Source organism: Rhinolophus ferrumequinum, chromosome 11, assembly GCF_004115265.2.
Source record: "Rhinolophus ferrumequinum isolate MPI-CBG mRhiFer1 chromosome 11, mRhiFer1_v1.p, whole genome shotgun sequence".
Taxonomy (NCBI): domain Eukaryota; kingdom Metazoa; phylum Chordata; class Mammalia; order Chiroptera; family Rhinolophidae; genus Rhinolophus; species Rhinolophus ferrumequinum.
In genome coordinates, this window is record NC_046294.1 from 57,840,045 (window position 1) to 57,864,298 (window position 24,254).

The 24,254-nt window shown below is 35.9% G+C and overlaps 1 protein-coding gene across 12 annotated transcripts in view; it reads right to left on the minus strand.

Annotated features, from left to right (window-relative positions):
* DLG2 (discs large MAGUK scaffold protein 2) overlaps positions 1-24,254 on the minus strand; it is a 1,874,701-nt gene that overhangs the window by 1,120,547 nt on the left and 729,900 nt on the right. For 2 of the 12 annotated variants that reach the window (XM_033121667.1, XM_033121665.1), the window contains exon 1: positions 10,146-10,472. The exons of 9 other annotated variants lie outside the window; for them this stretch is intronic. In XM_033121667.1, coding sequence (XP_032977558.1) covers positions 10,146-10,247 — 102 coding nt within the window. In that variant the 5' untranslated portion in view covers positions 10,248-10,472. Of the gene's footprint in view, positions 1-10,145; positions 10,473-24,254 lie in introns of those variants that run through there. One more of the 12 variants, XM_033121669.1, reaches the window with a different exon arrangement.

A 24,254-nucleotide genomic window follows, 5' to 3' on the forward strand; every position in this document is an offset into this window, starting at 1 on the left:
AAGCACAGATGAGGGCAACTTGCTAAGCACTAAAACATCAAAGGCACACGGAGTGAGAATTTATGGGACTATCTCTGTTCTCTCACCACGTCCCTGCAGAACTCCTGAAACAGGGCTTTTGCCCAGAGCAGTCTCACTAGCAGTTTCCCAGGAGTCCCCAGTGGGCTTCGAACATGTCCGGATCTCAAAGGCTTCTTCTTGCCCCCAGTTGCCGACAATTGATTCTCAGACTCTCTTGTATACTAAGTACTCTACCCCACCCCCAGCTATCTGGATTCTTGAAACCCAGGAGACCCCGCACAGGCTGTTCACATTTTCTAACATCACAAAACCCAGTCATTCATCTAGATGGTAGGATAAGGAATAGTCTAATACTCTCTCTCCATCTTCCTCCTCCTTTCTCCAACGTCCTTCTTCCATCCAAGAAGAGGTATATCTTCAATGTCATGCCACTACTTCTGATATCATGTTCTTTCAACATTGCAAAGAAGTGTTGGATCACAGGTATCAGTATTAGACTTCAGTCCAAAGCCAAACTCCTTTTCTTTCTGACCTAGTCCAAGGCCTTGAAAAGAGCAGATTAATTTCGGTTACCTCCAAAAAATCTTCTCTAACTCTACTTAAAAGCAATCATTGATCATTCTGTTCTCTCATTGACTGTAGCAGGGCTTCCCAACCAATTGAAAGATGAGACTACTTTTAAAATATAAACTATTTGGTGGATCCTCACTTCATATGTGTTGTACATATGAAGAGACGGCATCACGTGGGAAGGCTCCATTCGTGGAGCTATTTCGAGTAGTATGTAAGCTCATTCATGTAAAGCCCTTAGAACAGAACCTTGTGCATGGTGAGGACTCAATAGCAGTTAGCCCGATCTGCCCTGTTGGTTGCTTTTTCCATGTGTATTTCTCAGTGCTGGCACACTCGCCGAACTAAAAGAATCCCAAGGCAGGGACTGTATCTTATTGTGTTTGAATAACTGTGAAGTGCCCAAAATAATGCTAAATATAATAGATATGGTCAAGAGAAAGTTAGAAATTGATTAATGGACAAGCGTACCTACTGTTACCCTAATGGAGATTTTTGCCAGACACAGTGAAGACAGTTGAAGACATAGCGCCAAAGGAAAAATCAAAGTCTCCTAATCTTAGATAACAAGCCAATTGACATGGTATTATTTGACATCTTATAAAAATTATCTCATTAATTATTACTTGATGCTATCATTATTTGAGATATAATGCAGTGATATTAATCCCTGGCTGGTTAAACTATAATACGGTTGTTTGAAGTTAGAATGCTTTGGACCACCATTTTACAGATTATGACAGTTTTTAATGTGCTCACTCACCAAATAAAATGATTTAAACCACCTCAAAAACTTGGACAAAACTTTAGTAAAAGTAATGCAATGGAATATCATCACAAATAATATATTTTATACCAGAAATTACACACATACACGCACAAAATAAATGATGCCTTAAAAAATACTGTTAACTTATGAGATTTCCAAAAGCCATAATTTAGGACAGTGTTCTTACTCCATTTGACCCAATCATTTAAATTCTCATAGGAAAACTTATCATTATTAATCATCACTGCAATGTACAATGTGTTCATAAGGCTGACAAAAACATTCATATCTGTAAATATAGATAGAAATGTCATTAAAATAGCATTAAATGATTTCTACTCTGCTACATCTGAAGGTAGAATCTGTGATTTATAGTTAAATGAATCTATGACCTTCTAGAAAAAATTAGCTTGTCTGCAGCAAGATGCCATGTCATGAAGAGACAATTGTATTTATAATCTGATAATTCCCCTATGACTTATTACGTAAGAATGACTTACTAGTGACGACATGTCCAGGTATCTCACCCTAGATACTAGGTGTATTAGTAAGGGTTCTCCATAGAGACAGAGAGATTTATTATAAGGATTTGGCTCATGGGAGCCAGCTGGAGTTAGCAAGATGGAGACTCAGGAGAGCAGATGTACGTGAGCAGTTTTAGCCCAAGTACGAAGACCTGAGAATCAGGAGAGCTGATAGTATAAGCTCCAGCCTGAAGACCAGCAGGCCCAAGACCCAAGAAGAGTTGATGTTTCAGTGTAAGACCTAAGGCTGGGAAAGACTGATATGGAAAGTCACGCTAGTCAGGCAGAAGGAGTTCCTTCTTACTCAGCCTTTTTTGTTCTATTAAGATCTTCAACTGATTGGATGAGGACTATCCACTTTAAAGAGAACAATCTGTTTCACTCCATCTAAAGATTCAAATGTTAATTTCATCCATAAACACCCTCACAGGCACACCCAGAATAACATTTGCCCAAATGCCTGGATACCCCAAGGCCCAATCAAGTTCACACATAAAATTAACTGTCACAACAGGGTAATCCATTGAGTAATGTCTAGCCTATTTCAGGTAACATAAGTTCTAGGAAGTTTGATAGCACAAGAAGTTCTCAGAGACAAACTGCTACAGGAAAATGACAAATCAATTATAACAAAATACACGTTATTTTTTTCACTGATTCATTCAGTAAACATTTACAAGCATCTATATAATTCACTCACTCATTTGACAAATATTTAATGACTGCCTTGGGTAAAACAGGCACCGTTTTATTGACTGGATCTTTTAGGCACTGTACTAAGCAAATATAATATGGCCCCTGACCCTAAGGAGCTCAGTTTATATGGAAAAATAGAATAAGTAAATAAGTTTACAACTGAATATTATAATTAAGATTAGAGCACTAAGTATTGGATGCCACAGGAGTATGGAGGTAATTTAATTCAGAAGGGATTTGGGGATGATTTTACCATATGGACTTTGGAACTTCACCTGGAGGTCCATGAGTAGAAGGCCAAAGGCTTCATGACAACTATAAATTAAGTGTGAGGTTCTTCAAGATCCTGAATTCTATGATTAACTTTCCTTTTTGTGAACGCATTTTACTGACTGCACAACATTAAACCCTCCCTATCTGTGGATATTTAGCCCCCCTCCCCAATTTTCTACCATTCAAAATAAAATTTGAAAAGGACCTTGAACTGGCAAGTATACTTTGTCAAATGGGACAGAAGGCCTACGTAACCTGCTTCTTTGGGACACTCAGCACCTATTTCACTCATTAGCTCATTTTTCATTTTCTCTTTCTGGGTCAGATTTAATCTAGGATTTTTTGCTTGCTTTTTTTTTTTTTTGGTGTGAATTATGTAAACTTTTGGATTCTGCCTTTTGGGGCATGAAAACACTTTAATAATGTGTTGGCAGGTTAAAGTACATCTCATTTACTGGTGAATAAATTTCAAAGTACTTGACTGAAAAACACTGTTCAATTGACTATCAACTATCTCCAACTTTTTCACCAGTTTGCAAAGTGGCTTTAAAAAAAATGGAAGACAAAAATATAATTTGAATATTTACCACATTCCAAGCATTGTGCTAAATGTTTCCATATGTGGTATATCACTTAATCCTTACAAGTCCTGTAAGCAAGGTGTTATTTTCCCTGCTTTTTGCAGCTAAATCTTGTCAGTTTCTCTTCTCTCACCTTGATTCTCAGAACTTCTACTTCATAGTTAGAGATCATGGCATAGAAAAATAACACTGAGTTAGAAATTAGGAGACCTGGTTCTAGCTATGGCTCTGTGATGTGCTGTGTATTCTTGAGAAAGTCACCTCCTGTCTATATGGTTTAATAACCTTATGCGGGAAATGAGAACATGAATACTATAGGAAATGGTATATTAGATCAACCTCCTCTCAAGAAGCAGAAAAGCTTTTACAATAAGGCTGAGTCCTCTGAAAAGTGTGCCTTGCATTCAAATTCAGACTTATTCCCCAAAAGGTAGGTATAAATTATATTTTTGCAAACTGACTCCTAACTTAAAGGCACTTATAGGAAGTTGTTATTTGAAAGAGCCCTATAGTTAATTCTGGAATGTGTTTAGGTTGTAGATATAACTGCTTGGGTTCAAATTTTGGCTCTACTACTTCAAAGCTATATAAATGTAGGCAAATTACTTAAACTCTGTATGCCTGTTTCCCCATCTCTAACATGGAAATAACTTTTATACCCAGTTCTAAAATTATTGTGCGGATTAAGTGAGTTGACATTTGGAAAGCATTTAAACAATATTTAGCACATGGTAGCAGGTTATTATGTATTTGTTTGGACAAGGACTTATGTCTTGACAGTGTAAACAACTGTTACCTTAATGTACCCATGTTGAACATGAACACTTAGATTTTTTGCATATTAGATATTTTTAAACTTGGACATACCAATGTAGTCATGGGACTCCTATTCATTCAAGGTCTAACAGAATTTTAACTTTACTCACAAGAAAACAAACTATCTCTTATTTATAAATCCATAAAGTAGAGAAAAAGTGTTTAAAGCTGGGGAATGTGATGACATTTAAAGTCATTTTTGTCACTGCAAATTTATACAGCCATCTTTAAAATAAATTTGGCAATACCCATTATCAAGAGACTTAAAATATTTAAAAGATATGTCTCAGTAATTCTACTTATTCTAGACTATCAAAAGGAAATAATGTCAAATCAAAAAAATACTGATTCTCCAAGATAAGTATTTTATTTTTCTTTCAATAATACAAAGTGTGGATGGAAAAACAAACAAACAAAAAATCCTTAAATATCCAAAGATAAGGATTGTTATTTGTTATACAGCTATTAACATATATATATATATATATATATATATATACACACACACAAATCCTAATATAAATGTAAACCACTCAAAAGTAAATTCAATATAATTGCGACTACATTTAAAAATGCATTATCTGTAGACTAAGAATAATAAAATAGTATCAGAAAAATATTCCACTAAAATGTTCACAGTTTTTATCTTTAGTGGTCTGAAATAATAGTATTTTCTAAACCTTTTTTGTTTGCTTTTTTAATTTATTTCAATGAACACGTGTTACAAAACAAAACAAAACAACAGCAGCAACAACAACAACAAAACCCCACCAAAAGTCAGACACCGGCAAATTTAAAAATATTCACATAGAAAAAACTGTCCTACGAATGACAAAAATACACGTAGTGGTATATCGATTAATGAATCTTCTGAGACCACCATTCCTTTATAACAAAGTTGGCTACGTGTAAATAAACAAATGAGCAAACAAAAACACTTCACCAGGAGACTTTCTGGCAAGTAATGGAATCCTGGGAAAGGTGGGAGAAAGCTAGTTTCAGGGAACTGTCCACCAGAGAGGTGCTGACAGACACTTTGATACTGGGAGATTACAGAAGTACTTTCTGGAGGTTGGGATCCCACAGCCCACTTCCCTTTCCTTCCCTCCCATAATCCTGTTCTACTTTCCTTCCTCCCCTCCTTTCTTTGTTTGCCTGATCACTCTGGAGATGGAAAGCACACTCATAAAGCACCTAAGATAGTGTCTAGTGTTTGTAGATGTTTAATCAAGCTGAGTTCTTTTTTCCCTTCTCTTTACTTCCTTAGTAAGAATTCCTTTCACCTTTTGATTCTCTCTTCTGTTTTTCTTTTTCTTTTTTGTTTTCATTTCAACCCTTTCCTTATTCTCATTCTTCTTTCTTTGGGGAGAGTCATATAGACAAGAGGGAGGTTGCTTTCTACCAGATGATTCCTTTGCTGTGATGGGTGAGGAAGTTTATGCAATGTTTAAACATTACCTGGAAAAAGTAAGTTTCAGGACTCTACAACATTTTCAAGAACTTTTCTCTATGCTAATCCGCCAGTATAAACAGTATATGAAAGGCACCTTATATGGCCTAAGAGTTTGACGGTGTGATTCTGTTGAGCTGTTATATTAACAAATGGCTACTGAGTGGATGGAGAGGAAAGGGAGAGGTTCCCTAAGATATATACGAAACGTTTTCAAGAACATCTTCTGAGTTAAAGAAGGAAAAAAGCAAAGGAATAATTGTAGAAAACATTATACTTTATAAAGAACTTTAGATTATTAGGGGAGATAACAAATATTGCTTTTTTTTTTTTTTTTGTATGGGAAATGGTAACTTGAAGGGGGAGAAAGAAGGGAAGGGGAATCACAGAGGCTTCTGACCTTGGTAATGCAGCTATGGGCAAGGGAACAGAAACAGAAACAATACACAGAGGGTGCCAACAATATATATATATATATATATATATATATATATATATATATATATATACACATTTTAAGAAAGGAAAAAACTATTAAAATTGTAACACTCAATATATACCTATAACAAAAGATGAATACAAGTCACATATATACATTATTTTTGGCACAACCGGTATAGTTTGGGTCATGGAATTACATTCAGAACTTGGATTTCTACAGGTAGAGAAAACAGAGTTAAGTAAAGGTAAAGCTGATGACTTTTTAAAGATAATAACACATACAAAAAAATGATTATGAGAGGGAAAAAGCCTTTCAGAAGACCTCATTCTCCATGGAAAGTCTTCCCAAAGCAGCATCATATGGTAATGGCATATGGGCTAGGGCAAAAAAAGGACTGATATAATAAGAAAACTCTTTTTCAAACAACAATATTGATTTGATTTCTCTTATGAGATGTTAAGGTCAGGTGGGGCAGTGAGCTTTCTGTATTTTAGGGAAGGGAGTAGAATTACCTCCCTCAGTAGACTTGTAATTCCTGAAGGGAAAAAACAGCGTCATACTTACATTTGTATCTCTAATGACTATCACAGTGCCTGGGATAGAGCCTAGTACAGAAGGACATGTCACATTTATAGTCATAAGTCACATAGTCAGTTAACTAAACTGAATGACAGCCAGAATACAGCAAGGGGGAGGGGAGGCTGGAGATTGCTAAGTGACAAAATAAAATTATTTGGGGTTTCTGTCTGGAAAGTTCAAGTTACTCAGCACCCTTCAAGCCATTACTAGGTTTGGGATACTAAGAACAAACAGTATAAATGGATTTTTTTTTTTTTATTTGGAAACTGACAAGGTCTGGACTACACACGAACATGATTTTAGACTTTGCCATGCTCAGTTTCTTCCAGGAAAGAAAATAAATATCAATCCTAATCATTTTAGTTTCAAACTTATTCAATAATATTGGATAGCATGAGTTTTTTGAGGCTTGACATCTATACCTTCCATAAGTGTTTTTATTTTTATTTTTTTAACAATTATTTAAATTCCACTTTCATTGTTCAGCTGAAATCCTTATTTTATATATATTTTTTCCTTAAATCAATATTATAATTGGTATAGTCATCTAACACATCATTTGCGATCATGGGGGAATAAGAGCTGTTTATTGCCACATCTGCAGTGTTGAGCATTTATTGGATTTTCAATGAATATTGGTTGCTTGAATGGACGAATGCCATAAAGTTTTCATTAATTTTCATGAACTCACTTCGCTTGTGAATATTTTATCAATATATAAATGTTTCCTACATTTTATATAAACACCTACCATAGATAAAAGTAACTTTAAGAGAAATAATGATCAAGCTCAGAGCAAAGATTAACAATTTATCAGAAGTGAAAGAGGTTCCTCCTAGAAGTGATGAGCCCCCTAATGGAGCTATGACAAAAAAGAAGGTCATATAAAAGTATCATTCGTTTGATGATGCGTACATAGTCATTTAAATTGTATTTCTCACAATGACATAGTAATATGTAATGCAGTAGCTATTACTGTGGCCTTTCTACCTATGAGGACACTGAAACTTTAGAGAAATTATATATCCAGTAAGTGGTACATCTAGTTTTGAAACCCAGGCATATATGATATACAAGTTTTCTACATTATCTTCTGTTATCATCTGCCAGGTAGTGTTGAACAATTTCACTAGAAAAAGGCTAGACTAGAATGTTCTGTTATTCTTTTCATACCTAAGATTCTAAGGTGAAAGCCTTACATCAACCAGTCTATGATAAACCAACTGTTAATTATAGTTTTAATATAATTATCAATCCCATTATATAGGGCTTCTAAGGATTATCTTATTCAAATACTTGACAAAATGGAATGAGACAAACTCTCTAAAAGTATTATTTAATTTTCAATGAGACTTGATTTACTTTCCAAAGAACAATGTCTACCAACACCTGTGATTTAGGTGTTTCACTGTTGACATGGTTTTCTCACAAACTGACTTTGTGAAACCAGAACACCAAAAGGAAGAGAACTTAAAGGAATTTAAATTAGTGTAATTCCCCAGCCTTCAAAACAACAACAACAATGTGTGCTTGTAATTATACCAATTCCCTCCAACAGTCTAAAAATCAGGGGAAAACTTAACAGCATAAAAGAAACCTCTTTGAAAATGAGCTTCAAGGGTTGAATACATATTCAACAACATTCTACATGCTAATAACTTATCTTATTTGATTATTAGTTTGTGTTTAATTTCCCTTGAAAACAACTCACCTTTGTTAATTGTCATTTAGCACTGCAAAGCAAGTCTTGTAAGTTTATGGAAATGGATTTTAAACAGTTGCCATTGCTAAGATGCTGCTGTGAATACAGTTAGAAGAGTGAGTGGATAGAAGCATGGAGGAAAGGTGGCAGCTTATGCGAGGAAAAGAGCTAACAAGTTAGTTATTGGTGGTGTTCATTCAGATATATCTTCCTGTCAGTGATGAACACACAAACTTTCATCAACTCTAAGACCTTTATAGGGGTTTCAAAAAGAGAATCTAGCTACTCTTTAGTATAATCATATATGTGTATGTGTGTGGGTGTATGTGTGTGTGTATATATGTGTTTGTATACACACACACACACACACACATATATATAAAAACAGATGGTAAGGTACAGCCTATTGTATTGAGTAAATGACATAAATCTCTAGCAGTAACTTTATGTTAAATGATTTTATGAAAGACATCATTGGAGAATGTTAGAGCTGTGGAGGGTCATCTCATCCACACCTCTCGTTTTGTAGAATAAAATCTGAGGCTCAGAAAAGAGAGAAAATTCTACAGGCATACCAAGTATAAGACTCATGCTCCTGACTCCCAATTTTTCCATTAAACCTACACCCCCTCTGAGGACTATCCATGAAGTTGAATGTGTATGTTTCATTAACTTTACTGCCTAAGATACTTGCCAGCTGTGGAATCCAGTTGCTGGTGTTGTGTTTCAAAACAGTAGGGATCGTGTGATTATTTACTTCCAAATGTGAATTTTCAGTTATTTCAGATGATGCTCTTTCTCCTTACAGAGTCACCACAGTGGCCACAAAAGTGTTTTATACAGTCTAGACAAACCCGCCAGCTTTGCACAATGGAAAAAAGTGAAGGTGTGTACCTAGGAGTAAGGGACATGCTTTCATACCACTCACGGGCAAAGGCTGCTCAAATGCCAAGTTCTGTGTACCTTTTCAGGAGGAAGTGCATCATGGAGTCAGCCCAAAAAGTTTCAGACAAGGAGCAATGAATGGTAGTACCCTGGTTCAAAAATTTTCAAACCTCATTTCCTTGGGAACACCAATCACCTTTACAAAAATCTGGGATGGGACAGTTATTCACTAGAAACTTCACTGAGTAACTGCGCCACCTCTTGATAAAATTTCTGAGTGTTGATTTCAAGTGGATTGTATAAGCTCAGAGAAAAATACACGATTGGGGGCAACAGGAGCCTAGCTTCAGATTTGCTGTCTAAAATAAAAATAAGCTCCTCAGCTTCAAAAGTGCCACAATGCAAATTGATCCGTTCAATTTCACCTCAAGTACGTCTACAGCCCCAGCTAACGCCGACGGACCTGGGTCCCGTGGGTCAGGGCGCCCGGCGCTGGTAACCTGTGAGGAGTTTGGGAATGCATAACGAGATCCCAAGCAGAGAGCCACCCCAGGCGCCCCCTTTCCGAAGCATAACTGCTCTGGGAGCCTCTGTACACTTAGAGACCAGGGGGTCCTGTGACAACCGAGGTATCAACCCAACATCGGACACCAGAAAATGAATGTACTCTCAAGGCCCCCAAACCCAGCCAGCTCCCAGAGAGAGCAGAGCAAGTCGAGCAGAGCAAGTCCTAGCTTCTGTCACGCTCCCAACAGGCAGACATATAAACAAACAAAAGAATTGTTCGCACCCCCAAAGGAGGCAGCATGCATTAAAAAGACATGAACCTCGTCCTACCTTGCATCCAAACATCAACGACAAAGTGTTGTTGGTGCAAGCAACTTTGCAGTGGCAAATCATTGGTGTAAAACAGTCAGGGTCCTTAAGAACAGGGGACATTCCTTTCGGGCTGCGGCAGTGGCAGCTTGCTGGGGTACCCGAACACGGTGCTCGCCGCCCGGCACATGGAGCGACAGCCTAGACCAAGCGGCAGCTACGATCGCTGCCCCCTGCGCTCAGCGCAGCCATCCCAGCGCCCGGGTAGGAGCAAAGCTGAGGGCAAGTACCAAGCGTCTTCGGGGTCTCCCTTCCCTGGGGAATGAAGCGTGGGGGTAGGGACAGAACCAAGATGGGGTTTTTTCCCCCTTATGGTAAATTTGGGGGAGGTAAAATTTTAAATAAATAAATAAATAAATAAAAATCAAAGGAAGCCAGGCGCTTCGAGGAGGGTTCAAAGGAGGTGGGGCAGCATTAGCATGTAAAAGGATGTGCCCGCCTACTCTCCCCAGTCACATAAGATTGTCATGGGAGCTGAAGGGGGCTGAAATTATTCTCTGAAGGAAAAAAAAAAAAAAATACTGCAGCTCCAGATTTGGTAAAAAGCCAGTGGCTTGCAGCAATCCAGAGTCACCGTGGGGAGCGCTGGCCGGGCAAGTGGGATGGAAGGGAGGGGCCGAGAGGGAAGGAGCGTGGCGCTGGCCAGCCCAGCCCAGCCCGCCAGCGCGCTGTGTGCCACTGAGGAGTCCCTGGGGGAGGCGTGCAGGGGCTCCCAGCCCTGACGTGACCCACAGCTCGCACTCAGCTCTCATTGCTGCTGCTGCCCGAATGTGGGCGACCTCTGAGGCCGAGGTCCTGAGAAAGGGAGGGCTGCGCGGAGACCTGCTGGGCACATCCTCGCTGCCCTCTGACAAAGGCGTGCCTGGGTTGATGGCCAGCAAAGGGATCTAAGGCAGAGGCAGAAGTGGGCTGGAAATGGTTTCCCTGGGGCCCGAGGCCTTTGATTTCTGGGGCAGCGAGCCCACTCCTTCCCTGGGTTATAGAATCAACCTCAGAATCAAGCCTGATAAGACATTTTTCGAACTCAAAAAGGAAGAGTCCGCCGCTTCCCCACATTAATGTCTCAGAAGCCCCAGAAGTATTTATGTTGTTCCGGAAGTATGACTATCAGGACTGGTGCATGTTTTATTGTGTGTGTGTCTTTTTTTCCTTCTTTTCTTCTTTTTAAAGTGAGGCTGTCAAAATTGCAAAAGACCAAAACATATCAGCATGTGGCTGACCCAGCTGCAAAACTGCTTAGAGACAAAAAAAAAAAAAAAAAAAAAAAAAGTGGTAGGAAAGGTACAGACTAGAAAGTGGATAAAACTAGCATCCTTTGAGTGCCACTAGAGTGCTTGGTATTATGCCTCATATGGTTGGTAGAAAGAGAGCAAGATATCAGAGTTTGGTATCAGACCCTGGTCCTGGTGATGAGTGTGGGTTTGTAAGTCACTTACAGTGTCTGAGCCTCTGTTTGCCTATCTGTAAATGGGGCTGTTAACCCCTACTCTGCAGTGTTGTCATGAAGACTAGAGATGATAAACAACACATTTCTGTAGTAAGCCGTGGTGATATCTGGCTGCTCTTTACCTACATAGCTTATCTTCTGTCTTAGCCTGAGAGGTAAATGTTATTGGACACCTTTTCCTGGAGGAAACTGAGACCCTAAAGGTTATATCATTTGCCCAAGTCACACAATCAACACACCTTTAAGGTGAGGTTAAAAAAAAAAAACAGTGGTGGAAAACAGTTTAAGAAGCAACTTCAGAGGAGACATGGCATACTTCTCCAAAAGCATCTTCAGATTTATTTGAGGTGGGTCAGGCCTGTCATATTCACATGAAGATGGTAGTTTCAAAAGTCTTTCTAATTGGTCACTGAACCTATATCCCATTTGAAATACAGCAACAACATAGTCCTAAACATCCATAGCAAACTGCCAGAACCATGTCCTCCTAATGCAATTCCACCAGAATGCCAGACCACTTGTATTCTAAATGTATATAAGCCCCCAATAACACTATACTCTTCAGTCTTACAAAGTTCCAGTAAGAACCAAAAAACCATGACCTGCAAATTGTCAAGTCAAATGCAATGCCCTATATACTTTTTTTCACTTGTCCCTGTCCAAAATACCGCACCCTCTAGTCCCAAGTAAGTGGAAACTGAACCTGATTGTATCAGAATTGCCTGGGGTGCTCATTAAAAAAAAAAAAAAAAAGGTGCGCAGGCCTAACCCTACATTCTCATTCTTAGGAGGATATAAAAGAATCTACATTTTTAATCAGCCCCCTGTTGAGAGGAATATGGGTGCTGCCTTCAAAAGTGAGACCTCTTAAAAGAAGTTGAGGCAAATCAGGTTCTAACTCCAGAGGGCAGCTATGCCTCAGGCTTTGGGATTCTTAGACTAAGTGCAGAAGTTCTTACCTAGTTGGTTTCTCTATTAATAACCAAGATTGCTTCAATCCAGTTCATATCTAGGGATTGCTGTGGCTCAGGAGGCCTTAACCATAGCAGATCACATTTTAGGAGCAGAGCTGGTGTCTGGTGCCTTCCATGGAATCTTAAAGTCACATTCACAGATTAAGTGTATCCCTTAGCATTTTCTTTATGTTACCATAAAATGTGTGATTGTGAGAGCACTTCCACCTACAAAACATCTATAATTACTGCTGTTTTTCCAAAGGAGAATGGATTCTAAAAAAAGTTCTACAATATTTCCCTTATTCATTAGCCTATAATTTGGATTTCAAACACCCTAAAAGTATTGTATGCTCTATATTGTGATGTTCCAATAATATCTAACACAGTCTTTCCCTAATGAATTACCCAAACTAAGGCTGACCTCCTATTCTAGGGCAGCATTAAAGGCTGCTATGTTCATTTTCCATTTTCCAATTGTGCTGGTTTAGACTGAGACCGCAAAATGAAAAAAAAATAATAATAAAGGAAAATGTATATTTAATTTCCTTGATTTTTTATTGTTTAACTTTAATCAGTGAGAGTTCCTTTCTTCCTCCCTTCCTCACTCTCTCCCTCTACACACACATACACACACACACACACACACACCTCTGTGTGTGCTCATTTGTTATCTGGCATATGCATCTGACAAAATGCTTTTCCTTAATTCTTGTCTCTCAATAGCTCTGGGGTGAATTGAAGTGGGGGGAGGAAGAAATGTGGTTTCCATGACAATGTATTCCATAGTTACAGCCAGTAAACACTATGGTTAAAAAAAAATGAATCACCGTTACCTTAAGATATGAACACACTACATTATTAGTCTGAAAAGCACTAATTTGGAAATATACTGCTTGGGGGTGTACTGCAATATTTTTAGGAGGAGATATTACTAGGGAATACCAGGAGATGATACACTCATTTAATAGTCAAAAAAGCCACCTTTAATTAGACATTTCAATGGTTGGCAACATTTACAGTTCTTCCTAATAATCATCAGTTTTGCACAATGATACATAACTACATACTATTAACCATTTTTCCCAGTGACAACTTTCCTCAAAACGGACTCATAATCACACAAAAAAAACTCCAGAATCATCAATAAATGTGACCAGCATTTAATTTTAATCTTTTAGTATTGTTATGATTATTCCTAACCAGAAAAGGGAACAAGTTGAGACGCATTGGTTATTTACCCATCTTTTTCCTTTCTCTGCTGATCCCTTCCATGGCAATTTTTAAAAAGAGATGGGTCATGTTGGAAGGGAAAAGAGTGTATTGGACAGTAGGAGCCATAGCGTTTCTTCCTACTGACTGTATGACTTTAGCAAGCTACTCAGCCTCTCTGAGCCTCAATTCCCTTGTCTATTAAGATGAAATGGGTATACTAGAGCATCTCTAAGTTACGTCCAGTGCTGACATTCTCTGAGTTGTCTTCCAAATATAGGATATTAAGGCTGTAAAGGAAATTTGAGAAGCCATTTCGTTCAGTCACCTGTCTTCAAAAAATAAACTCGTCTATAGTGCTTAATATCCATTATGCTCTAATATAGTGTTTGCTATGTGCATTATTTTAAATTCAACAGTGTGCGAGAACCAGTTCCTACTTTTAATAGCAAATTGATTGCACCTCTTCTGAACTGTCCATTCAGTGATATGTTGGTAGCTTGAAATCAGCCATGGAAGAAGTGCTTACACAAGATAAACTAGCAAACACTATGGGTCAAAACTTTTTTTCTTCAAAGAAACATTTATCAGCATAGTACTGGCTTAAGTACTTTATCTACATTAACTTATTTAATTACTAAAACCACTCAGTCTTACAAAAAAAAAAGAAAGAAAAGAAAGAAAGAAATTGTATCACAGAGAGATTAAGTAACTTGCTCAGGCTAACAAAACTTATATACTAGTTAGTCAAATGAATCGACTAACAAAAAATCCTGATGGCTTTCAACCACAAAGGTTCTTTTTTTCGTCGTGTTAGATATCCTTCGCTGCTTGACTGTGATTCTAACCCAAGTTAGTCCATAAACAGAAAAGCAGCCTTATCAGGGACGTGACATCCCCATGGCAGAAGGAAAATGATGAATGGCTGAATACATAGTGGCTCTTAATATTTCTGCTCAGACATTAAAAACATCTTCCTGTCCACATTTTGTTAGCCAAGGAACGTCATGTGGCCAAACCTGATGCCAGTGAGGTAAGAAAGGATAACCATCTCACAGGGAGGATGGAGAGAATATTGGAAATAATAATACAATTAGACAACATCTAAGGTGGGTGAGAGAATTGGATTTTGAACCCAAGCAATCTGACTTGAGGAGCCGAGTTCTTAACAAGTAGGCCATTTTGCTTATTACTTACAGCTAACACGTCTCTTACTTTCCCTAATAGGGTTTGTTATTTAGTAACTCTTTAAAGGAATTCTTCCCCGTGATTCCTATGAAGAAAGTATGGTTGATTCTGAGAACCTAAGAACTTTGGAGTCAATCAGACACACTAGGTTTTGCCACTAATTGCTGTGTGATTTCAACCTTTATATTCCTTTACCTCTCCTCCTTTTCACTGCAAATTGAAGTCCTCTTATCTTCATTTAATCTTTAATAGAGATGTTTTTGTGTAATTCATTCACCAATAAGTTTATGTCATAAACTATGTTTTTTATCATTGAGTTCCCTGAAATACATAAAGCAGAGAGGTACATGAAGGTCTTTCTACTATCAATGAGTTTGCAACCTAATCGAAGAGAATGCCATGAAATAAAGGCTAACAGTAGCTCTTCCTAACAGTAGGAACGTATATATAATTAAGTACTAATAAATGTACTTAAAGCCCCCAATCTTATGGTGAACCATCAGACACATTCAGTTAATATCTCTGAACTGTCACTTCCTGTTCTATAAAGAGGTGGTGATGCTATATGATTGTGATAAAGCTTATGTGAGATCATGTATTTCAATATTTCTGGCACTCATCTGGTTTGTACTAGGCACACAGTAATTTGGAGGAGCTTTTTGTTTCAGTAAATTTCAATGATTTTTGTTTCAATAAAAGTTAACTGGAAATAATAAACCTATTAGATCCAATATGTTTAATCTCTTTAGACTTAACAATTCTAACTTATTAACCTTTTTTCACAATTTTTACTCTCCCCCAAAATCCCCAGATCCTTTCTCAGCCCTCTCATGTCCCTCTGACTGAGGAACGCACAACTGCAATGAGGGTTTGTATTAGAGTCAGGCCTCATACAACTGAAGCCAATATTTATCCTGCTTTCCCCATAATTGTCTAGTCTTCAGGTTCTCTGTAATTTCTGAGTCCTCCATTTCCACTCCCAAGTATAAACGCCTCTGGGCTAGTCACACTTAGTGACTGGTTGACCTTTATTTGAGTCATACTTAGTATGTTTGTTTGACTTTTATTTGAAATAGTTTTCTTGTTTATTTGTTGTTTGGAATGATTGAGTCAATAAATGAATGAACACAGAACAAATGAAGTGTGTGGGTTAAGCCAGGCTTTCCACAGCTCCCACCTAGGCCCTAGGTGAACTACTATAGGCCTTTATTTGTCTCCGAATCCAGCCCCCGTTCCCCCATTTCCTAGTTGTAAAGAGTACGCCCTTTATTAAGAAAATGCCAGCCCATTGATTCAGTATCAATTTTGACAAGTTGTTTTAGCAGCAAGAGCTTTCAAATAATAATTGTCCTCAGCTTCAATAAGGCAAGTAAAAATTTTGCCTCTAAGAATGTTCATGATATTTACTTTCACCTTTATTGTCATTTTGAAAAAGCAACTACAAAATATCACCAACTGTGAGAATTTCTTTCATAGGAAAAATCAAATGAAAAAGAATTCTTCTTAGGTATTGTTGTTCACCAAATTTGATTTCAGTGTTGAAAGAATAAATTTGGGTATTGGGTTTCAGCCCTAGCTTTGAAACTTATGTAACTCTTGAATTAGTCAGTTAATCTCATTGACAGTTAATTTACTCATCCATCAAAAAAGGGGAAGGCTTGTTAAATAATAACATGTATATTATGGGATTCCTCTCAGGATTAACTAAAATATCATATGTGAAAGTATTTATCAAAGTTCCTAATATATATATTTTTTCAGAGCCAAAAAATAGCATATATTTTTATTATATTTTTGTTCAAGTACAAAAGCAAAAGTTTAGTGTAGAAATAATTTAAAAACATTGTCAGGCACAAAAAGGCAATTTGAAAGTACTCACAATTCCACTATCAGGGATAAGTAATCTTAATATTTTAAAGGCTATGTCTCCTGTAATATTTCCAAAAATTATATTCAAAATGTGTATAGTATAGGCTACTTTTGAGTGTAATATACCTTTGATACTTATCCATACTTTCAGACAGATGTCTTCCTACAAAACCACTATTAATATGTTATAGGATTTCAATATTTCATGGCATATTTCCTAAGCCTTTTCTTGTTAAGGGTAAAAAATACTTCTGATTTCAATATTATGAGAAAAATTGAAATGTTCTTGTGGACAAATATTTGCACATATCCTTGACAAAACTATTAGGCTAGAACTTAGAGATGAAAAATTCTTGGTGCAAAGGGTATGAACATATTTTTAAATTTTAATGTATAATAGCCAATTTATATTTTTATCAATGTAAAATTCCATTAAAAATCCTTATGGGATTCTTTTTTATTTTCCATAAATAATATCTTATTGAAGATACTTCAGCAAAACTCTGCTGGTAGATTCTGATTTTGATTTGTCTGAAGGTGTTATTTTTATTTGATTTGATTTTTTATTGTTTTTTTACATGATAATTTAGCTTAGTATAAATTCTAGGTTGCCAGCTATTTTCTTCCAGTATTCTGAAGAATTAGTCCAGTTGTCTTTTTTCTGTAAGTGCTTAGTTGTTTCCCACTGATAAACTTTATTCATTGTTTTAGTGTTTTGGAGATTCAAGTGATTAAGTATCCTGTTTAGGTCTTCTTGTGATGACTGCATCTAAGGATTCGTGTCTTTAATCAATAATAATAAAAAAAGGAAGTAAGGCATATCACTTTCATTTTTCTCTTCCTCATGTTCTCTATCCTTTTTTCCCATTAAATTGAAATTAGATATATATTTACTGTCCCTTTCTCTTATGTTTTTTTTATCTCTTTTGCTGCTTTCACTGTACTGTAGGAAATTTCAGATACCTTTTCATTTACTAATTCTGTCTTCAGTTCTTTAACACATTTCTTTTGTTTTTGATTGTAGTTATACTTTTCATGTTTTAAAAGTTTTATTTTTTATTGATATATAATTTAGATATTAAATTGTGTAAGTATAGTTTCTATAATATGATTTGATATACATATATTGCCAAATGACTACCACCGTAGCATTAAATAACGCCTCCATCACCTCATATAATTGCCATTTCTTTTTTGTGGTGAGAACACTTAAGATCTGCTGTCTTAGCAACTTTCAAGTACACAGTACAGAATTGTTAACTATAATCAACATACTATACATTGGTCCGCAAAACTTATTTATCTTATAACGAAAAGTGTGTGTCTTCTGACCAACATCTCTCCATCCCCTCCCCCGCCCCCCCCTCCCCCCTGCCCCTGGTAATCACCATTCAGCACTCTGTTTCTATGAATTTAGCTTTTATAGATTTCACATATAAGTGATATTATACAGTATTTGTTTATCTCCATCTGACTCATTTCACTTAGCATTAATACCTCAAGGTCCATATATGTTGCAAATGGCAATATTTTTTTATTTTTTATGGCAGAACAATATTTCATTACATATATATATACACACACACATATATATATATATATACACACACACACACATATATATATATATATATATATATACATATAGATATGCATATGAACATATGTATCACATCTTCTCATTCATTTGTCTTTTGAGGGACACTTAGGTTGTTTCCACACCTTAGCTATTTTGAATAATGCTGCAATAAACATAGGAGTACAAATATCTCTTTGATATGCTGTTTTCATTTCCTTTGGATAAATACCCAGAAGTGGGATTGCTGGATAATAGGCATTATAGGTAGTTTCAGTTTTTATTTTTTGAAGAACTCCCATAATGTTTTCCATAGTGGCTGCATTGCACCAATTTACATTTCCACCAACAATGTGTAAGTGTTCCCTTTTCTCCACATCCTTGCCAACATGTATCTCGTCATTTTAAAGATAGTGATTCTAACACGTAAGAGGGGATATTTCATTATGGCTTTGATTTGCATTTCCCTGATGATTAGTGATGTTGAGCATTTTTTCATGTATCTGTTGGCCATCTGTATGTCTTCTTTGGAAAAATATCTATTTAGATCCTTTGCCTATTTTTCAATCAGATTGTTTGTTTTGCTACTGAGTTGTTTGAATTCTGTATGTATTTTGGATATTAAACCTTTATCAGATATATGATTTGCAAATATTTCTCCCATTCTGTAAGTTGCCTTTTTGTTTTGTTGATTTTTCGATGGTCTACACAAACTATTAATGAATGCTTAACAATCATTTGCTCACTCATTCATTTTTTTAAATTCATGCATTAATTATACACCAAAACTATCCAAGAAACTTATTTCAAATACGTGTCAACCAAACATAGCAAAATTCCTGTGAAATCACTAATTCTATTTTTATACTATGTTTGCCCATCTGTGAAACAAAGACAAATTATTCATTGTCAAAAAAAAAAAAAAAGAAAGAAAAATCTACTAAACCAGAGTTCAACTCTGAGAGCAGCAATTCATGAGAAATCTATGTCAAAAACATGGCTCATTTTAAGGGGCTTTATATTGCCATTGTGCTTTTCTACTACAAATAGATTTTCTTTATCAGCTTGCTTTCATCTGAACAATAGATAGCTCTTCTAGCTGCAAGAACTAAATGAGATGACTGACTCACCCTGAAGAACACCACACTATTATATTGCACGCAGGGGCTCTCATACCCAAACTAAATGAAATAATTTCTCAATGAAACAATTGCTCAACCACAACTGTGAAGACATCAGATCTCTCTTACAATTTCAAGCTATGTACCATAGATTTAAGATTATGACAATTACCTCTTGTTCTCTTAATAAGATGGATGCATGCTAGTTAAAGTCCCAATGACACCAAATTATAAATATAGACTAAGTAGATTTCATTTCCTATTTGCTTAAACCACTGTAAGATCATTGTGAGAAAACCATTTTTGGTACAATGTGTGAATCACTTCTGTCATAAGAATTCTGGTGCTCTCTTCCTTCATTATAAGAACAGTCAATCTCAAGTACAATGTGTTTGAAGATCTGAATTGTGTTTGCTAAATTTGTTACGTAGCATCTGACTATTACAAAGTCTTTGCTAGGTTCATGATGTTAATACATTTACTTCATTTCCCGTTTTTGGTTCCCAATTACTATTCACTTATTCTTTTATCCAACAGATAATTTCCTGTGTCTGTGCTAGGCACTGTAAGTTTGGGATATAGTGGTAACTACAGATCAATACAGTTCTGGCTTCAAGGAGATTACAGACCAATGGGGAAGGCAGATTGGGACGAGTGCTTTAGGTAGAGCCACAAGGCTCTATGAGAACATATAGGGGAATTTTATCTAATAAAGGTGGTTAGAGAAGGCATAATTGGCAAAGTGATAACTGAGTTGAAATCAGAAGGATGAGTGGGAAATTACTGGACAAATAAAGGAAGAAAGAACATCCAAATAGAGGGAAGAGAATATACAAAGAACATGTGGTACCAGGAAACAAGGTGTGTAGGAAGGACTGAGATAGGCTCGGAATAGCTGGAAGACAACAAACAAGGGGAAACACCAAAGTGGGAAGAGGCCGCAGAAGAATGCAGAGGTCAGACTATGAGGGTTACATTTAAGATTTCTGTTTTTATTATAAAAGTGTTAGGAAACTACTAAGGAATATGTAAAAAGCAGTTTATTGAAATGCAACTGAAATATAATAAACTTTAAATATTTAAAGAGCACAATTTGATGTTTCAGCATATGTATTATACATTCATGAAACCATTCGCACAATCAAGACAATGAACATATCTGTCACCCACAAAAGTGTCCTCATGCCCCTTTATAATTTCTATCCCTCAAACTCTTTCCTACTCCCCCATCTCAAAGCAACCACAGATCTGCTTTCTGTCACTAGATTAGTTTCCATATTTTAGAAATGTATACAAATGATATCATATGTGCTCTTGTTGTCTGATTTTTTTTCACTCAACATATCTTGTGAGATTTATCTAGACTATTGCACATGTCAATAGTTCAATTTCTATTTTTTATTGCTGAGTAATATTAACACTGTAAGTTTATTTTTTATCTATAATTTATTTATCCATTCATCTGCTGATGAACAATTGGATTGTTTCCAGTTTGGGGCTATAAAACTCTATGAATATTTGTGTATATGTCTTTGTACCGACATATATTTCCTTTTCTATTGGATTGGAGTAGGGTTATCACATGGTAGGTGCATGTTTTCAGTTATAAGAAACTGTCAAACTGTTTTTCAAAGTGGTTGTATCATTGCACACCCCCACCGGCAGTGTATGAGAATTTCAATCCCCTTAAATCTAAGTCAACACCTAGTGTAGTCAGTCATTTTAATGTTTAGCCATTCCAATTGAGGGATAGTTATATCTCACTATAATTTTAATTTGTATTTCCCTACTGACTAATGGTGTAAACATCATTTCATGTGCTTATTTGCCCTCTGTATATCTTCTTTGGTAGTATCTATTGGTTATGTTTGAAATTGAGTTGTTTGTTTTTTACTGTTGAGTTTTGAGAGTTCTTTATATATTTTGGATTTAAGTCCTTAATTAGATATATGTTTGCACATATTTTTCCTAGTCTGTAGTTTGCCTTTTAATTCTTTTCACAGGTGTCTTTGTCCAATTTATTAACTTTTTATGGTTCATACTTTTAGTGGCAAATTAAAAAAAAAAAAAAATCTGTGCCTGACCAAAGGTCACAAAATGTTCACCTCTGATTTATTTGAGAATTTTTGTAGCTTTAGGTTTTATATTTAAGTCTATGATAAATTTTGTGTAAATTTTTGTATATAGTAAGAGGCATGGATCCAAGTTTACTTGTTTGCATATGTGTATTCAATTGCTCTAGTACCATTTGCTATAACATCTCTTTTCTTTACTGAATTGTGTGACTTTGTAAAAAATCAATTGTCCTTATATGTATAGTTTATTTCTAGGCTCTCAATATCTTTCTATTGATCTATTTGTCTACCTTTACACAACTATCATCTTTACAGCAGCTCTTCCTTTCAGCTGTTTTAACTCTCTAGCTACTTTGAGTTTCCATATGAATATTATAATTAGCTTGTTGATGTCAACAAAAATTCCTACTGGAACTTTGATAGAGATTGTATTGAATCTCTCAATCAGTTTAGAGAGAATAAACAGCACTATTGAGTCTTCCAACCCAGGAGTAATGTATCTCTCCATTTATTTAGGTCATCTTTAATTTCCCTCGGCAATATTCCCTAATATTCAATGTACAGCTCTTTTACATCTTTCACTAGATTTATTCCTCAGTATTTCATACTTATACTATTATAAATGAAAATTGCTTTATTGATTTCAATTTCTGACTGTCCATGCTTAGTATGTAGAAATAAAATTGCGTTTTGTATATTGACATTTTATCCGCAACCTTGTTAAACTCACCAATTTGGTAGTTTCCTTATTTATTTTTTTTTTTTGGTAGATTCTATCAGATCGGATCATGTCATCTGAAAAGGAAAAACAGTTTTACTTTTTCCTTTGCTTCTTTTTGTTGGCTAACGATGTTGCATTGATTATTCAGTACAATATTGCATAAAAATAGTTGAGATATTCTTGTCTTGTCTTTGATCTTAAGGGAAAACATTCAGATTTTCACTATTAAGTGTGATACGAGGTGTGATCAAAAAATACAGTGAATGTTTAAATTTTAAAATATTATTACATTAAAAGACACATTACCATTAATCTCCCTCAAAATACTCTTCCTTGCTTTGAACACACTTACCCATCGTGCTTGCCACTTTCTGAAGCGGTTCTGAAAGTCCTCTTTCGTGAGTGTCTTTCGTTGCGCTGTTGTGGCTGTTTCGATGTCCTGCCTGAATCGATTCAAAACAATTATCTTTCACGGTCACTTTGACTTTGGGGAAGAGCCAGAAGTTGTATGGTGCCAGATCTGGTGAATAAGGTGGATGAGGACACACTGTAATGTTTTTATTTGACAGAAATTGCTATACCAGAAGTGATGTGTTGGCACAGCGCGTTGTTCATGATGGAGGATGAAACAAAGACATTCACGAAAGAGGACTTCCAGAACTGCTTCAGAAAGAGGCAAGAACGATGGGATAAGTGTGTTTAAAGCAAGGAATATTTTGAGAGGGATTAATGGCAATGTGTCTTTTACTGTAATTTTTCTTATTTAAACATTCACTGCATTTTTTGATTTTACTTCATATTAGTTATAGGTTTTTTCACAGATGCTCTTTATTAAGTTGAAGAAGGCCCCTTCTAATTTATTCTGCTTTGTTGAGTTTTTCTTAAATCAGAAATATTAGGTTGGTGCAAAAGTAATTGCTAAAAAAAGTTGAAAAGTTAAGAATAATTGCCAAAAGCGCAATTACTTTTGCACCACCTAACAGATATTGGATTTTTTCCAATGTTTTTCTACATCTATTGAGAGTATTATTTTTTTGAGTTCCTTGATATGGTATTTTTGAATGTTAAACAACCTTCTGTTCCTGAGATCAACCTCACTTGTTCATGATGTGTTGTCATTTTAATATAGTACTGGATTCCATTTGCTAAAATTTTATTTACAACTTTTACATCTATCTTCATGAGGGATTAGTCTGTAGTATTCTTTGCTTATAATATATTTGCCTGTTTTTGATATCAGCATAATGCTGGCCTCATAAAATGAGTTGGAAGGTGTTTCTTATTTCATAATATCCCCAAATTGGAAACAACCCACATGTCCATTAATAGGTAAATGGATAAATAACACAAGATCCACCTGTACAACCTCAAAATCATTATTCCAGTTGAAAAAAGATGGGCACAAAAGTGCACATATTGTATAATTCCACTTATATAAAATTCTAGAAAATAAAAATTAACATATTGTGACAGAAAGTCGATCCATTGCTGCCTAGACCCAGAGGTTGGGGAAGGAAGGGCTGAAAAGGGGAATAAAGATGCTTTCAGGGGTGATGGAAATTATCTGTATTTTTATTTTGGTGGTGGTTTCACTAGCATATATACCTATCAAAATGCATCAAATTGTAAATTTTGAATATGGCCACTTATTATATGTAAATTATACCTCAGTCATGTTTATTAAAAATATCTTAGATGGTTTTGGATTCATTTTCTAAATGAATTATCAAATTATACACCAACAGTGCAGGTTTTAACCAAAGTAACTCCCAAATTAATTTCTTCCTACACAGGTATTATATTAGCTGGTGATGTCCTACCTTGTTAGAAGATAAAATTCTGCATAGGGTTCAGTCTTCCAGAAGTAGAGAAAATTTAGTCTATGAGTTTGCAAAGAGAATTCACACA